General features: G+C 45.2%; 1 protein-coding gene across 3 annotated transcripts in view; it reads right to left on the bottom strand.

Annotated features, from left to right (window-relative positions):
* Positions 1-651: 651 nt before the first annotated feature.
* Positions 652-18494, bottom strand: part of LOC137424697 (T-cell surface glycoprotein CD4) — a 35361-nt gene continuing 17518 nt past the window's right edge. Inside the window, exons 2-7 of one of the 3 annotated variants that reach the window (XM_078772436.1) lie at positions 9198-9545; positions 8857-9087; positions 8452-8724; positions 8114-8353; positions 1955-2066; positions 652-1540 (exon numbers count right to left, since the gene is read on the bottom strand). In XM_078772436.1, the coding sequence (XP_078628562.1) occupies positions 1510-1540; positions 1955-2066; positions 8114-8353; positions 8452-8724; positions 8857-9087; positions 9198-9545 (1235 nt within the window). In that variant the 3' untranslated portion in view covers positions 652-1509. Of the gene's footprint in view, positions 1541-1954; positions 2067-8113; positions 8354-8451; positions 8728-8856; positions 9088-9197; positions 9546-18494 lie in introns of all 3 variants that reach the window. The other 2 variants (XM_078772433.1, XM_078772438.1) reach the window with 2 other exon arrangements.

Raw genomic sequence — 18494 nt, 5'->3', positions numbered from 1 at the left:
CAATGTTATTTAACTATATAAGTCAAAGGTCAAGGTGCCAGTGATGATTTTCGTCATACCTGTCAGGCTGCAGCCTGATGCCTTATTGTTTGGCCGCTTTGTTTACAAACAGGATATCTCAAAACGTTGTGGACGGATTCGGATGAATCGTGGTCGAGAGATTGCGGATGTGACAAGGATGAAATGATTACATTTTGGTGAAGATCTGGATCCGGATATGGATCCAATAATTTTTTGATGAAATCTTTGTCTAATGCTTGCTTCAAGGCCATAAACTCACTCTTAAACATGCCCTCGATAACGTGTAAAAAGGTATTTGTTATTTAAACGCTTGTGATTATTTTTTGATTCCCCATTAGATAAACACTCTTCAGCGATTGGAGATTAACTTTGAACGGGTGATCATCGCACGATAAGCAATTCTACACCTGTCGAACTCTTAAACACCTTTCGTAAATTTGGCCTGAAATGGTTTATATCTTTTTTATTTTTGGTTGTGTGCAATAGGCCAGAGGAAGAGGAAGACGAAGAAGTACAATTTAGTGATGTAGCGATCTCCCGATGTGGCATTTCACGTTGTATTCCTGGAGTCTTTTTAAGTCTTGGTCGTTCAGAAAACGCTCGAGGGTAAAAGTTTTGGCTTTGAAAAGGTTTATATCCTCATTCTATATTATATTCTCAGCACATCACTTGGTACACATTTGATGCGGCGGCCATTTTTTCCATGATCACATCTCCATATGGAGTACCACTGTCCTCCATGATATTTATGGAAATCAAACAATTATTTCTCCTCAATGATTATTATCGATATTTATGGTCAATTTGAAAACAAAACAGATGCACATGTAACGATGTAAGTAGAAAGAAAGATATCAAAAGAAGACAGTCGTAGCTCAGGAGAGGATGCTGCAGTTGGAGTTGTGTAAGGAATGTGAAATTGAAAAAATCCCAGGAAGGTAGTTATACAGATAGTTGGGAGAAAACAAAAGAGTGGATGTGTGCTCGAAGTGTGCATTTTGAGAGATGGACCAAGAGGAGGTTTCTGGAAGAACTTGTACATTTCGGAGGGGCTGAGGACTGAGAGAGCAGATAGATATAGGCCAGAGGAGAGGAGGTTGTGAAAAGTAAAACAATATTTTGTACATTGTGCAAATTAGACAATTCTAGCAAAACTTTCACCTGAGGTTGCACAGAATTTCAACGCACAATATTTACTCAACATCAGAAATCATGGGACACACACACACGAGCAGGTCGGAAAGTTTTAGAAGTTAAAAAACCTTTGAAAGAGTATCCGAACCACGAGTGAGTAAACAGGATTGTCCTTTAGCCACATCTTAAGAATGTGACCTTGATTAATGGTGCATGGAAATATTTCAATTGTTAAGTTTAATTGTTTGATATAACTGAAGCAGGTGAATGGACCCACATGTTCTTGGGCTGTATAAAATAAGCAACAGGTACGAATCCGGATATTTTAAACTTTCACATGTCGTGTTGTGCATTTCATTTCATCTCGACTTCTTCTGGTTCGTTCCTGTGAAATAAAACAACACCAGTAGGATTGTTTAAGAAACTGCTTTATATTGTCCAATGAGCACATACTATACAACCGAGTGTGTCTTTCTTATTACATCCACATCTCACATAATACGGAACGAATGATATTTCATGAAAATGGCTGTCATAGCACACTTTCATGAAAATATATATAAATCTTGTTTGCAACTGTGTCCTGTTCAAAATTTCCAAAATAATATAACGACAACAATGCCTGTTATTAGTTTTGGAGAGTTCACAAATGTGTTTCAGGAATACGAGAGATAAAGGGAATTCCAGTGATTGCGTTTCCCTTTGCTTTCACTTTTCCAGGTTTATTCCCCAACAAATAGAAATCTTCAAAGTAAATATCAAGTCAAAGTTCATGTAACATGCAAGGATTGGTTCCTACCTTTCTTTCTTTTTGAGCAGGTCCCAAATCAGAATTGATGAAACAATGCCCAACAGCAGCACGTACGCAATGAATATCCAAATAAATATTCTACAATTCTGAGTGCCTTGACCTGTGAAACAAAACACCAGGAAAAAAGTAGATAATGTTGATATCGTTTTGTTTATATAGATCTCAGCTGTACATAGATTCAACACATGTGTGTGACTCTTGTAAGGCATTCCATAGAGGCACCAAAATACTGATGTGATGGTTATTTTGATGTTTGTTGTCAATGTAAAAGATGGTGTACATACAGTAATTGATCAAAGTGCACCAACAATGACTCTGTGTCGCATTGATTGATGGTGAATTCCCTTAAAAAGGGAATTAATGCCAAAGTTGACATATTCGAGTGCATTTATTGTCTTTATTGAGATTTAAAAATAGCAGACGTACAATTATTATGTTTTTATGATAGGATTAATCAAAAGATACTGTCGCATTCATAGGCATTAAAATCCTCCAAGGAAACGGATAGCTGAACGAGCTTAACACTCCGAGGCACTCAATCCAAATATGACAGAGTTAATACGTGGGTGGGGGGGGGGGGCAGCGAAGCTCTTGCCTTCACTAGCCCCACTGGACGTCTTCGAACCTGCTATAATCAACTCAAACCAACACGGAATTAAACTGTACAAAAATACCGGCTTTATTGAAAGAAATGCCGGTGATAAAAGAATGCACGGTAACATATTAAAATCCTAAATTGAGGATCCTCCTCACTGACTCAAATACACACAAGGAAAGAAATAAATGAAAGTAACAAAATGGCGTGTGCACTTAGCTCTGGTCCCCTCGTTCTTCCCGGATCGTCACAGGCCCTCCGTCCTTGCGCGGGAAAAACTCCTGACCGCACAGCCCACGAGCGGGAACTAGACCTCTGTGTGCAGGCTGGTCCTCTAGCCGCCGAGCTCGAAGTGAGCAGGCCGTGCCCGTTCCACTCACCGTCTGCTTCACACAGCACCCAGATGACGCACAGCCAGCACCGACGAGCCACAGAGAGGACAACGCGGTCGCCTGAACCGATCAAAAGAAGGGCCGACGAGCTGCGACCGCCCCTCCCGACGATCGTCAAAACCTTAAGCCAGTGATATATAATGCCGACTCCAATGTTCCTGGCACAAGAGGAGTAGATGTCCACATCTGCTTGTTTGAATGTCCCAAGTGTAAGTATGCTGTATATCCATCCATTCACTTTCAAGGTCCCAGCTCAAGTGAGGTGTAACTACGACCATTTGCTCTGAAATCCAGATGTCGAGAGAGAATGTCAGGACACAACCGTTTGCCACCAAAGCCAGAACTCAAAAAGAGAGAAAATGTCGGAACACAGTCTTTTGTTTGCGGAGCTCTTACGTCATCCGACACCGCCCGTGCCTGCTCCAACCAGCGGTCCCTCTCTTCATTCCATGACCGTCCTAACCAATCACTGCTCTTTGGGGCGTGGCCTCACTGACCAGTCTGCTTGATGTTGCGACATGGCGGCTGCGGCACCAGCGGTAGTTGAATGTCCCGGTTCTGGTTGCTTTATTTAGTGTTATTAATGTGGTTGCTTGACTATGTGTATGTGCTGCATTGTCAGAAGGAACAGAGGGGAAATGACAGAGGCAATTACATACAGGGAATTTACCATTAATCCCTAACTAATTAACATAACCCCACTCCTCATCATGGGAAACAAGATACACTCTTACACGACGTATGGTCTAACAGATCCCTACTTATGGTAAATGGGGTTTCTTCTTCTTCATCGCGACATTCAGAGCAAGGTAATCTATACACTTCTACCTGGACTGAGGTATTTCATTGCCTACCCCCCACAAACGTAACAATACATTTTGATATCTCATACTGTACATAGATAAATGTTGTCACGTGGGTGTTCATTTCGAAGAGAACCACTCCTGCATCTTCAGATGCATTGGGCTGCCGAAGCAGTTTAATAGGCCAGTGGGCACAATCATGGACGGGTCACCATTCTAATGCAGGATACTCGAATGGCTCATTCATCCCAGTCATCTGGTACTCATTTTGCCGACCTCGGAAGGATGACAGGCTCAGTCAACCCACTTGGTGTTAATCAACAGCATGACAGGGGATCGATTAAAGACCCTAAAATCTAAAATCAGCCACCTTATCCGTTAAGCCAACAGCTGGCTTGTGCATATTTAGAAATCGCTCATTTTACACTTGTGTGCTTGGGGTATGAGTACAAATGAGTCTGTGACACAAAAGAGCACCCTCTGGCAAATGGCAAACAAACATATCTCAAAGTCTTGGAATCCCTATGAATGAAAAATCATGGTTTAAAAACTCCCAACCCAAATAGGGTGGGGAGGAGGTGCGGGGGGGGGGGGGGGGGAGTGGGTCACTCGGGGGAGATTGCACAATCTGGCCGAAGGACTATCAGGAGTTCATCACTGATGCCATCAGGTACAGATCCATGCCCATTCTTCAGGGCTGTGATTGCATTCTCAACTGCTACTGCTTCGACTGGTGTGTGTCGTGCCCTTGGATCGCTTGTGAATTGGTGTAAAGATCATCATCTGGGTCTCTGAAATATTTATTGAACCATTCTCTGATCATATCAGACTTTCCCTGGTCGATCCCAATTACATTTCCTTCAGAGTTGTGCAGAGCGAGCGATGGGAAGGGACCGGCAACCCCCAGTGTTGTGACAGCCCGAAACATCTTTCGACATTCATCTGTGGCAGTGATATTATCCACCAGATAGTCTGCTCGAAAGATGGCGAGTTCTCTCAGGAATTCTCTGATGTGGCACAGGATGGTGTTGTCTTCCTCAAGTAGTTCAGTGCGATCTTCACTCCCCTGCCACTTTTGTAGATACATCGCTGCAATGCTTTCTGCTGTCCAGACAGCTTCACCGAAAGAGGGTCATCAGTGTGACATCCACTTCACTTATTGCTCTTTTCTTCACTGACGGGTCTTGAAAGGTAATATCTGACTCGACCTCCTTGCTTAGTGTGGCGTTGGTGTCGTAGAGTAGACACATTCGGTTCATCTGAAGGCGAGTTACTCCCTAGTTACTCCCGAAAACAACCTCACCTAACCCCCAAAAAATTGATACAAAAGGTTTTTCAATGGATTCTGGTACCGTTGGGCATGCTAAATAACATACTAAAAATCTAGTAACATCTAACTTCCGGAAAGGGGTCATTTTCAAGATGGCGTCCAAGATGGCCGCTGGGAGCTTAAAATGGCCATATCTCTATTGTTATTCAACTGAGAAAGGTGGTTTTGGTGTCTAACCCTAGGTTTTAGGGCCCAAGGAATCCAATTGAATCAATAAAATTACCATCAGTTAATTATTTATTGACAAGTCCAAGATGGCATCCCAAGGTGACATCCTGATCCACTAAAATGGCTCTGTCGAATAGTAGTCAACCTAGAGAGATTTTTTCAGTGTGTATACCTAGGTTTAAGGCACCCAGGAAATCATCAAAATTACTCAAATAAGCACAAAGTAATCAGGTAATCCCGTAAGCCAGGTTTACCAGCCCATTAGGCATTTGTTGTCTTATACAGTTAGTCGCTATTCATCATCATCCTCCGACTTCTCTGGAAGAAACTTGTTATGTGGATTGTCACATTCTTCAAGTTGGCACGGTCCACAGGCAGTAGTACATGGTAGTCCATATCGTCTACAAGAGCAGCGGAGTGTCTTGCAGGCAGTGGAGCAGTTACAATGAATGACCTTCAACAGACTGTCTGGAGCAGCGTTCATTCTTGACATAAGTGGGACAAACTGATTATCCTGCAGGTTCCACCCCCATTTCATGGCATCCATACCCTCTTCTTTTCCCATCCACACCATGATCTGGTAGTATGCTCTACGACAGTGAAGTTTGGTAGCAGATTCAGTTGGGGGCAGACGTTCGGGTGTTACAAAAGACGAAGCAGAGACAACCTTCTTGCTGAAGGTGTTATATCGCATTGCTGCAAGGGAATCTTTGCACTTGCCACCAAAGAGGATAGCCATTACTCGGCATCCAAGGTCATCGATCACCTCTGTGGTCTGGTTTGGGATGGTGAATGTGTTGGCACAAGACCGAAGGACAGGGTCACCTTTTACAAGCTTCTGGAAAGCAGTCTTTTTGCCAACACCAAAAATCCGAGAAGTCGTGTCACAACCAGTCATGGCATGGATGAATATCAACTGAGAACACATGTCATGTCCGAGGATTTCTTTTAGACGGTTGATGTCATACACTTTAAAACTGCCATCAGCTTTGGACTTGTCTGATCTGAAATAAAGGCTCTTACTGTCTCCCTGCGCATAGTAAAGGAGTAAGACAAGGAGATCAGTATCTTCTCCAATCAGTGTAGTGGTGTGTAGAAGAGATGCCTCCACTGCAGCCTTTACTATATCTACGTCAGCATCTCCAGGTGCATTGACCACAGTGCAATACCTTTCTCTCAGTTCATCACTTATCATCCCGATCAGTCTCTGTTTATTGATATCTCTTGACAGGACCTCCTCCTTCTTGCCTGAGAACTTTGTCTCAGCAGTGAAGCTGACAATGGGATGAATATTGTGTCCTCTTCTCTGATGCGTGTTGTCTTTAATGGACGGCCCTTCCTCATAGCCATCAAAGACGATGGTCGCAGCTGAACCATAACGCTGGATGGTGAAGTCAGCATACGACTGCGCTATTTCACCATAGCTTTCTCCACTCTTCCATGGTATTCTGTGAAGGAGTGAACCTCCATCAAGGCCGTGGATCTCCGTTTCTGGTACAGAATCTAGGATGGCATCACTTGCATGATCACAGATCGCGTGAGCTAGTTGTGGCTTATCAGCCTTTCGGAAGACGTTTCTGGCGGAGGATGGTGCGTTCTGGTGAGTCGGAGGATGACGATGAATAGCGACTAACTGTATAAGACAACAAATGCCTCATGGGCTGGTAAACCTGGCTTACTGGATTACCCGATTACTTTGTGCTTATTTAAGTAATTTTGATGATTTCCTGGGTGCCTTAAACCTAGGTATACACACTGAAAAAATCTCTCTAGGTTGACTACTATTTGACAGAGCCATTTTAGTGGATCAGGATGTCACCTTGGGATGCCATCTTGGACTTGTCAATAAATAATTAACTGATGGTAATTTTATTGATTCAATTGGATTCCTTGGGCCCTAAAACCTAGGGTTAGACACCAAAACCACCTTTCTAGATTGAATAATAATTGAGATATGGCCATTTTCAGCTCCCGGCGGCCATCTTGGACGCCATCTTGAAAATGACCCCTTTCCGGAAGTCAGATGTTACTCGATTTTTAGTATGTTATTTAGCATGCCCAATGGTACCAGATTCCATTGAAAAACCTTTTGTATGAATTTTGTTGGGGTTCAACCATATATTGACCCCTCTACTACTTATGGTCATAGTTGAGAGTGGAATCTGGTGGAGCCTTGTGATCAGCAATGTGTCCTGTCCATGTTGTTTGGTGATGGCTCAGGTGTTCAAAGGCTGTGCCAGTGACAAATAGGCCATTGGCTCAAATTAACGCTGCCAGTCCGTCTCCATTGCTGTTACATTTACCTGCACCATAGGAGCCCATGCACTTACCAAACAACAAACATCCTTGTCCGATTTACAGAGATTTCCTGGCTTGGAATTGAAGTCTCCATACACAAATAGTTTCCATCTCGCTGGGATAACGATGGCTGAGCTCAGTTCAGCACAGAAGGAATCAACTAGGGAGGGATCGCACTTCTGCTGCATAACAATTAATTAATGTTGGACCTCACGGCCTTCAATGATGGACAGAGATACATTTTTGTTCCATCATTCCATCACGTCAGGATTACTCTCGGGAATGACAGGGTATTCCGGGACTGACGTCATAACGTGTTAGGGATTTTATAATCACAGCACAGAACCAGAGGTACACGTCACAAATTTGATGTTGAGTGCAGACTTGTCACAGTGGTTTACCTGTACCCTCTGCATTGTGGATCCAGTTTATGTTATACATTATTTAACAATATTTAATCACATCTATCAAATAGCTTTATCATTAATGTCCTCAATATTATAGATTAAATGTTACGACAATGATTAGCCGAGTCACGTGTCCAAAAGGTGCAAAACGTACCTTCTGTAATTGTTTGTGAGATTGTTGTGATAACTCTTCCTGATTCTCCATACAGAACACACATCCATTTTCCTGCATCTTCAGGAGTAAATGTGAAAGTGAAACTGGGCTGGTTTGTGACGTCACGATCAGACGTTACATGGCGCCACCCGAACGTCACACCAGGTACAGGATGCGAAATTTCACAGTTGAAAGTCACTGCAGTTCCATTGGAAACTCTTTTCCCTGGAGTCACTGTGGCTGGAGGTGAAAGTAAAGATGTTGTTTATTTTTATAATAAAAACCTATTTGAAACTCATCATGTTTGTGTTACAATAACTCCAGGTGGAGCAGCTTACCTGTGATGATGATGATGATCGATATATAATAAATATCCCGATCAGATCGACACTCGTAATGTCCGGTGTCCTCGGGACGAACATCGGAGATTCTAAGTGAGAAATCCTCGGTGATTGTGAATTTCCCATTTGTTTGTTCATCTCGATCCTTCATCAGAGATTTTGATTCATTCACTTTATACCATCGAGTGCTGTGATCATTCACACCTGGTAAGGTGATGTTACTGTTAACTGGAGTTATATAAATACATCTCTTTACACCATCACGTGATCCTCCTGTAAGAGAGGGAATGGGATGTTTAATAACACGAGAAATTGAATGTTTAATGTTGAATAACAAATGTGAATAAAAGTGAAATTAAAGATAAATTATATAATAAGACAATAATTAAATAATTATCTCACGTTTATAGACGTTGATAAAGTGATTGATGGTGAGACGAGTTTTGTTCATTGTGGAGACGACGCAGGTCCATTTACCCCCATCAGTGATCCCCATTTGTGAAACTCTCATTACCTGTCCCTTTCCTACCGACAGGTGCCCCCTCATCCACTCCACGTCAACATCAGCACCATAGATCGAGCACCTCAAGGTGGTTTCACCACCTTCCTCTACCGGGTTCCCCCGGCTCCTCACTGTGAAGAACAAACATTATATTGTAATTAATTACTTCGTTAATTTATATTAATCACCTGTGTTTATTCAATGATTGTATTTATTAATAAACATAATGATAAATATTCACCTGCAGCAGTAACGAGTTTCACCTCAGCGAGTTTGGTTCGTTTGTCAGTGGAATTATTAACGTGGTAACAGGTGAATGTTCCATAATCATAATAACTTACAGGTGAGATAAGGAGAGAAAAATCTCCTTCTTTGACTCCATGGCCGGTAATGTACATATTATTATATCCACGCCGAGTGAATCCTTCATCCGGGAAGTCTTGGTGCATGATGTCGACGTTGTATTTCCACCATTCCACCCGAGCCCCTTCTCTCCACAATGATCTGTTGAACAAACATGGCAGCGTCACCGCGTCACCAACACCTGCAAACACGGATTTCTCTTCCACAGCCCGTGAGGGTTCAACACCTGAAAACACAAGAAAATTCAGGTTTCTTCATTGAATCAAATGTTTATTCATAAATCAAATCACAACGTAAACCCGAAGATGAAGGAAACAAATAAAAAAACAACACAAGTACATTTGGGGAGAGTGGGGGGTGGGGGCTCGTTTCAGGACCTTTTCTCGATTTTAGACGTTGGTAGATTGGTGGTGTATCTGGGGGTGGGGGCTCGTTTAACGACCTTTTCTCGATTTTAGACGTTGGTAGATTGATGGTGTATTGGGCGTGGGGGCTCGTTTAACGACCTTTTCTCGATTTTAGACGTTGGTAGATTGGTGGTGTATCTGGGGGTGGGGGCTCGTTTAACGACCTTTTCTCGATTTTAGACGTTGGTAGATTGATGGTGTATTGGGGGTGGGGGCTCGTTTAACGACCTGTCTTCTATTTTAGAGGATGGTAGATTGATGGTGTATTGGGGGTGGGGGCTCGTTTAAAGGCATTTCCCCTATTTTAGACGTTGGTAGATTGGTGGTGTATTGGGGGTGGGGGCTCGTTTAACGACCTTTTCTCGATTTTAGACGTTGGTAGATTGATGGTGTATTGGGGGTGGGGGCTCGTTTAACGACCTTTCTTCTATTTTAGAGGATGGTAGATTGATGGTGTATTGGGGGTGGGGGCTCGTTTAAAGGCATTTCCCCTATTTTAGACGTTGGTAGATTGGTGGTGTATCTGAGGGTGGGGGCTCGTTTAACGGCATTTCCCCTATTTTAGACGTTGGTAGATTGGTGGTGTATTGGGCGTGGGGGCTCGTTTAACGACCTTTTCTCGATTTTAGACGTTGGTAGATTGGTGGTGTATCTGGGGGTGGGGGCTCGTTTAACGACCTTTTCTCGATTTTAGACGTTGGTAGATTGATGGTGTATTGGGGGTGGGGGCTCGTTTAACGACCTGTCTTCTATTTTAGAGGATGGTAGATTGATGGTGTATTGGGGGTGGGGGCTCGTTTAACGGCATTTCCCCTATTTTAGAGGATGGTAGATTGGTGGTGTATCTGGGGGTGGGGGCTCGTTTAAAGGCATTTCCCCTATTTTAGACGTTGGTAGATTGGTGGTGTATCTGAGGGTGGGGGCTCGTTTAACGGCATTTCCCCTATTTTCGAGGATGGTAGATTGATGGTGTATTGGGGGTGGGGGCTCGTTTAACGGCATTTCCCCTATTTTAGACGTTGGTAGATTGGTGGTGTATCTGGGGGTGGGGGCTCGTTTAACGGCATTTCCCCTATTTTAGAGGATGGTAGATTGGTGGTGTATCTGGAGGTGGGGGCTCGTTTAACGACCTTTTCTCGATTTTAGACGTTGGTAGATTGATGGTGTATTGGGGTTGGGGGCTCGTTTAAAGGCATTTCCCCTATTTTAGAGGATGGAAGATTGGTGGTGTATCTGGAGGTGGGGGCTCGTTTAACGACCTTTTCTCGATTTTAGACGTTGGTAGATTGATGGTGAATTGGGGGTTGGGGCTCGTTTAACGACCTTTCTTCTATTTTGGAGGATGGAAGATTGATGGTGTATCTGGGGGTGGGTTCACCGGAGTGTGGTGCATATAATGGATCTCAAGGAGGAGAGAGAGCAATGTGTGTGGTGAAACAATCAAAGACGGACTGGTTAGATCCAGAACAGCTTCCCCAGAGTGTAGTAAGTGTGATTCTGGCTCGGGGTGAGTGGAGCAAGGGGTGCTGCATGTGGGAGCATGCATGGATGCAAGCCCTTGCAGGTTTGTCAGCTTGATGTTTGAATGATCCAGTCGAGTTTATTTTTGAACCCGACAATTGAAAAGGAAGCTTCGCTGATTGAGCGTGCTTCACCGCCCCAGTCGGTCTTCTCGACAAGGACAGGCTGGAAATAAATTGAGGGGCAAGACCGATCGCCCAAGAGCCTTGGAGGAAAGGATGGGGGTGAGGGGGTTTGTTCGGAAGATTCGCACGGTGTCCCCTCCGGGAATTAGTGGAGAGGTGGGGGCATCAAGACGTGAAGGGAGGGGTGATGTGGTTTTTATATCGGTGGATATTGTTAAGGATTTGTGTTGTATTAAACTATGGAGTGTCTGTGTCATGCCGACACCAGTAGTCCAGCGACTAAATGATGTACAAATTTTAAAAGGTTCTTCTCGCCAGACAGTTGCATCGACGACATCTCGGTGGAATGGTCCTGCATCCAATACGAGGAAGAGAATTAAATTTTAAATGGCATCGCCCAGTCCACCCCAGAGAGGGAATATCTTTCCATATTCCAACAATATATATTGAAATTTAAAACATGAATGAGACACAAAAGAAATCTCAGTTTTGAATTCTACATTTTGTTTCCTCTTAAACCTTCATAACTATGAATCGCAATCAACAAAATTGTTCTTGAGAAGCAGTTTATCTAAATTATTGATGATATTAATGTTTTTTTTTTTTTTTTTTTTTTTTTTTGTATACTGAATCGAGGCTCGTGAAAGAGCTAACATTTATTTCACAAACAAATCAACCAGACAAACAAAATATACAAAAAGAGGGAGCGGAAGACAAGATGGGGAGAGAAGGGGAAGCACACAACCACAACATTTGAGAGCAGGGAGAAGTGTGGGAGGGAGAGGGCTTGGGGGCAGGAGGCGTGGGAAGGGGGGGGGGGGGTGGGAGAAGTATAAAACACAAGGGGACCGAAATTAGCGGGGGTAGAAAAGATCAAGGTTTTGGATGGGGGAGGATAAGAGATGGTGGTGAACAGCTGTTTTAAAGACCTGGAGGGTGGAGTGGGATTGAAGAGAGTGAGGGAGTTTGTTCCAGAGGCGGGAGAAAAGAGGAATGAAGGAGTGAAGGTGAGCAGAAAGTCTTGATTTTGGCAGTTTAACCATAAGAGGGTTGCAGGCAGATCTTGTGCGACCTGTAGGAATATTTGGGGGATAGAGCCCAGAGAGGGCTGGGGGGGGGCAAGGCCAGAGAGGAGTCGGTAGAAGATGGAAAGACCACCAACCTGCCTGCGGTGAGTGAGTGAAAGGCCCTTGGAGTTAGCTTCATCGCAGGAGATTCCAATGATTCTGAACGCTTTGGTTTCAACAGCGTGAAGACGGGCTAGGTGTGAGGCAGGAGCACCAGACCAGAGGGGAGAGCAGTATTCCATAGAGCTGCGGATGAAAGCCTTGTATGTGGTGAGGAGCTCAGGTGTGCCAAGGAAGGACTTCGCACGATGGAGGATGCCCAGTCGGCGACTGGCTTTGGAGGCCAGATTTGAAATGTGGTTTTCCCAGGAAAGATCATGGCAAATAGTGAGACCCAAAAGCTTGAGTGACAGAACTTCTTGGAGAGGATTATTCAGAAAGTGGATGGGAGGGTTTTCCAGTCGGTCTTTTCGGAGAGACATCGTAAGAGTGTGAGATTTATCAGGATTGAAAGACATGTTCCATTTGTTTGCCCAGTCTGTGATTTTGTCCAGGTCTGCAGAGAGTGAGGAGGCTGCAGACTGCCGATCTGAGGGATGAGGAATGGAGCAACAGAGAGTAGAGTCGTCAGCAAAGAGATAGAGAGGATTTTCAAGAGAGTCAGACAGATCATTGATGAAGACCAGAAAAAGCACAGGGCCCAGAACACTACCTTGGGGAACTCCAGCCTGAACAGGAAGAGGAGATGAGAGAAACCCATTCAGGGCCACACGTTGACTACGACCAGAGAGGAAGTCCGCCAGCCATGCGTGGAGATTTCCATGGATACCAAAGGAGGAGAGTTTGGTGAGCAGAGCAGGGTGCCAGACCGTATCGAAGGCACGTGAAATGTCAAGCGGGACGGCTCTAATTTCCTGTTTGGCGTTGAGGACCTCCATCCATTGTTGAGAAAGCAGAAGCAGCATGTCCAGAGTAGAGTGACCAGGTCTGAAACAAAATTGATGATCAGAGATCAAGCCATTGGAGAAGAGGAAAGATTTCATATCTGAAGCAATGATGGATTCCATGACTTTGCTGATAATTGGGAAAAGGCTGATTGGTCTGTAGTTGCTGGGATCTGTTTTTGCACCTTTTTTGTGCAAAGCGGTGATGTTGGCTGATTTCCAAGCAGAAGGCGGATGACCTTGAGCAAAGGAGAGGGTGAAGAGAACAGAAAGAGGGAGTGAAAGAGCGGAAGCACATGATTTTAGGACCCGTGGGCTGATGCCGTCAGGACCAGTTGCAGAATCAGAGTCGAGGGTTGACAGAAACTTTTCCACCTTGTCAGGAGGAAAGGACACAGAGTCCAGGAGCAGCTGGGTACGACTGGGTACGGTGGGTACAGAGAGGGATGGGTTTGGGACACAAGATTTAGAGGCAAACACAGAGTTGAGGCATTCAGCTTTTTCACGTGCGGAGTCAGCCGTTAAGCCGTTTGAGGTGAGGGAGGGGATGGAGGGGGAACAAACACCAGAAACAGATTTGACCAGACGCCACCAGGATTTGGAAGAGGGAGACAGATAAGAGAGTTCGGTCTTGAGAACGGTGAGATATTGTTTCCTGGCTCTCCTGAGGGTGGACACACACTTGTTTCGGGCTTTGTGAAAGGAAATGAGATTTCCTTCCGTTGGATTTGCTTTCCAGGAGACGAAAGCAAGTTGTTTCAGGGCAACAGCCTCACCACAACATTCCGTGTACCATGGACGGGAGGAAGGGTATGACAACTGAAGACGAGATGGGATAAATCTGTGCATGAGAGAGAGCAATTTACTTTGAAAGAATTCCCAGGATGAGTTGATGTCAGAGGCGGTAGAAATGGGAGACCAGTCCAGATGATTGATGGCTGCTTGAAGACCGTGCCAGTTGGCCTGAGTGAAATGTGTTACATATTTATGTGAATGTATGTGAATTACTATTCAGGTCTTTGCTTATCAAGGTGTAGTCGATTAAAGGTTGTTGTGATTAAAGGGTCAGGAGCCCTTCTGGGAAAAAGGAGACTGGAAACGGAAGAAGAAAAGACACGAGGTCCGGGAGGAGCGACGATTCTTCTTCTTCCTCGCTGAGCTCGGACGGGAGCGGGATCGCCATTGAGCCACGTAAGAGACTCGGCGTTTCAAAGCCCGTCTGGCGAGAGGAGTTTCCGGGACGTGTAACTACCCTTTGACACATCAAGTCACTGTGGGTTCGTGCATGGAACCAAGCGTCCGGCACAGTTCGTCTCACCGTCTACAAGGCCGCGTACGGGTCGCACCTTGGGGCCTCGCACGCTGGGCAAGCCGCGTGTTGCTTTGCCCGCATTGCTTTACCCGCTTTGCTTGGCCAGGAGGTGTGCGCTGCAGCCGTTGTTCCCGGTAATGGACGTGCCCGGTGGAAGCACGTCAGGAAGGGTCCGTTCAACCACCCACGTGCGGAGATCGAACTACAGGAGTACGGAGACATTGTGAGAGACATTGACTATGGAGGGAGTCGGGAGTGGGGCTCACGTGAGGAATGTATAAGATGGCCATCTTAGAGTTAATGTAGATGAGTTTACATCTTTGTACTATTGATTGCTGATGGTTGATGGTTGATTGCTCGGGGAATATATCATTGATTATTCCGGATCCTTGGTGTGGGGTTTTTTCTTGGTTGGAATTAATATTGATTGCGTTACGAAAGCGCATACATAATAAATCTTTCTGGCGGAGTTCCTCTCATGGTCCGGGGGTCACCGAGACCAGGTAGTCACCTGGAGGACCACGTAACAGAATTGGGGGCTCGTCCGGGATTACGATTTGCGGATTCGCAATTGGGTCTACGTCCGGGATTTAAAATTGTATAACATAATAAAATAATAATTTTTATTAATTATAATTAATTAATGAATTATTAATTGGTAAATTTTTGAGAAATTGGGGTAAAGTCTTGGGGGAAGGTTAACAGGTGTTAACGATAGTCACCATGGCGTTTGTTGCACAGAACTTTGCGGTAACACCTAGTGAGGCACAGTTCCGAGCGTTACTAAAAGCGGACCTCTTGAAATTGGCCAAACATTTTAACTTGGAGGTCCGAACTAATTTGAGGAAGGCAGAGTTGCAGACCACGGTGATACAGTCTATGGTGGGATTAGGAACATGGGACGAGTTAGCCTGGCAGTGGCTACCCGAAGAACCAGAAGACGTTGAGCTCCGGAAACTGGAGTTGCAATTACGGAGCCAGGAACGGATTAAAGAAGAAGAAAGGAAAGCAGAAAAGGAAAGAGCAGAAGAAGAAAGGAAAGCAGAAAAGGAAAGAGCAGAAGAAGAAAGGAAAGCAGAAGAGAGGAGAGAAGAGAAACAAGCAGAGGAAAGGAGAGTGGAACGAGAACTCCAGGAAAGGTTAGCAGAAGAAGAAAGGAAAGCAGAAAAGGAAAGAGCAGAAGAAGAAAGGAAAGCAGAAAAGGAAAGAGCAGAAGAGGAAAGGAAAGCAGAAAAGGAAAGAGCAGAATAAGAAAGGAAAGCAGAAGAGAGGAGAGAAGAGAAACAAGCAGAGGAAAGGAGAGTGGAACGAGAACTCCAGGAAAGGTTAGCAGAAGAAGAAAGGAAAGCAGAAAAGGAAAGAGCAGAAGAAGAAAGGAAAGCAGAAAAGGAAAGAGCAGAAGAGGAAAGGAAAGCAGAAAAGGAAAGAGCAGAAGAAGAAAGGAAAGCAGAAGAGAGGAGAGAAGAGAAACAAGCAGAGGAAAGGAGAGTGGAACGAGAACTCCAGGAAAGGTTAGAAGGGAGAAAAGCAGAGGAGAGGAGAGCTGCAAGGGACCTCGAAGCAGAGGAGAGAAAAGCGGAAAGGGAATTAAAGGAACGTGACATGGAGCTTCAGCAGGAAATTAAATTCAAGGAGCTGGAGTTAATGAGAGAACGGGGAGAGGTACCACCCTTGCTGACGGGGTCGACACCTAGCCAGAACACCTGGGATGTGGGCAGACATGTGAGGCTGGTTCCACCCTTCAGTGAAAAGGAAGTCGCCAAATTTTTTCCACACTTTGAGAAAGTGGCTCGACAGTTAAACTGGCCGGAGGAGGCCTGGACCAGACTAGTGCAAAGTGTGCTGGTGGGAAAAGCTCAAGAGATTTATTCGGCGCTACCAATGGACCAATGTGCAGATTATGAGGTATTGAGGAAGCACATCCTCAAAGCCTATGAGTTGGTTCCTGAAGCTTACCAGCAAAAATTCAGGAATGCCAGGAAGAGGGAGAGTGAGACCCATGTGGAGTTTGCCAGAGTGAAAGAAAACATGTTTGATCGGTGGTGTGAGTCAAAAGGAGTCGGGAAAGACTTCGAAACATTGCGTGACTTGATCCTGGTGGAGGAATTTCAACAGTGTGTCCACGAGGACATCAAAGTGTACCTGCAGGAAAATAAAGTACCAAAGTTGTGGGACGCAGCCACCATGGCAGATGATTATGCCTTAACACACCGGATAGGGGTCCACAAACCTAACTCCTCGCCTAGATCTTCGCAGGGGAGGTGTGGACCAGCAGGTGCGGAGAACGACAATACATGGCGGCGGCCTCGAGATGAATATGGGGACAACGCTGATACCCGGACTGTTCGAAATCAGGGGGCTACGGGCCCAAGACAAACTTATTTCCCGGGGGGCCCGAGGCAGACCACGAGTTTTTCCTCCGGGCCTACTTGCGCCTTTTGCAAAAAACCTGGACACTTGATGTCCAGTTGTTACCTCATGAAAAGGCACAACCCAGAGCGGAGTCCGACTAATACAACTCCGAATGCGATGGCAAACGTAAGAAATCGCCCACAGAAGAGTTACCAACCATTTATTTATGAGGGGTTGGTCTCACTCAAGGGAGACTTGACTCACCCAAGACCGGTTAGGGTTTTGAGGGACACAGGAGCCCATCAATCCTTAATGCTTGAAGGTATTTTGCCATTGTCAAAGAGTACCGCAACTGGTGATAGTGTTCGGTTACAAGGGATCGATGGCTGTGTTAGTGCCCCACTTCATGTCATCCATTTGGAATCCGATTTGGTGTCAGGACCGGTCACCGTCGGGTTACAAGCCATGCTTCCTGTAGAGGGAGTATCTGTGATTATTGGGAATGATTTGGCCGGGGGGCAAATTTATGGTAACCCGAGGGTTGGTAAAGAGCACAGCAGGGAAAATAACACCCCACCAGCTCGGGATGGCGACAAAAGTTCCATGTTATTTGTAGGGGGACTGAACTTCAACACAGAGAAAGAAGTTCTGACCTCTGTCTTCAACAGAAATGGGCCGCTGGTGGAAGTGCGGGTGGTAAAAGACAGGGAAACGCAACGGTCAAGAGGGTTCGGCTTTGTCACGTTTGCAAGCACAAGAGACGCCAGGGAGGCAGAGAAGAATTGGAATGGTAAGGATTTGGAGGGTCGGACCATAACAGTAGGGAAGGCATTTCGTAGGCGTCGAGAGGTCTACAGAAGAGGACAACTTGGCAGTAGTTTTGGGGTTGGCAGCAGCCGATATTACTATGGAGGCTCCCAGAGTTACGGCAGCTCCCGAAAGAATGAATGTCAGAGCACTGGCCGAGAAGGAGACCGCCAGTCAGGTAATGGCTGGGACAAGTGGTCCCACCGTAACTGTTAGGAGTCTGGAGAAGTTGAAGCACTATATATATGGGGGAGCCGCCGAGCCGGGGCTCCTACACGGACTAACCGTGAACTCCACATTCCTTAAGGCGTCCATGTAGGGAATACTCCGCTGGGCCTCCCGAAAAAGTGCTATAGAGAGGTTTAAATTTGGGGGCTTTGGTCACCACCTCTTAACCGTCATTCAAGAGAAACTAGAAGTGGTTGACGCTTGGTCCAGAGGGAATTAATCTAGGGGATTGTGTGAAATTTTGTTGCTTTATTTTTAAGTGATGACTGTGCCCGGGGGGAACTGATGAGTTGGGGGGGGGGGCGGTGAGTTATCTGGTTTGTTTATCCAAGTTGGCCGGCAAAGAAAGTTTTCGCTGGGTTCAAACTTTCTTTCTTGAAGGGGGGGAGTGTTACATATTTATGTGAATGTA

The sequence above is a fragment of the Myxine glutinosa genome, chromosome 1 (genome assembly GCF_964187855.1).
Source record: "Myxine glutinosa chromosome 1, kmMyxGlut1.1, whole genome shotgun sequence".
Classification (NCBI taxonomy): domain Eukaryota; kingdom Metazoa; phylum Chordata; class Myxini; order Myxiniformes; family Myxinidae; genus Myxine; species Myxine glutinosa.
This window is presented reverse-complemented; position numbering and strand designations above follow the sequence as displayed.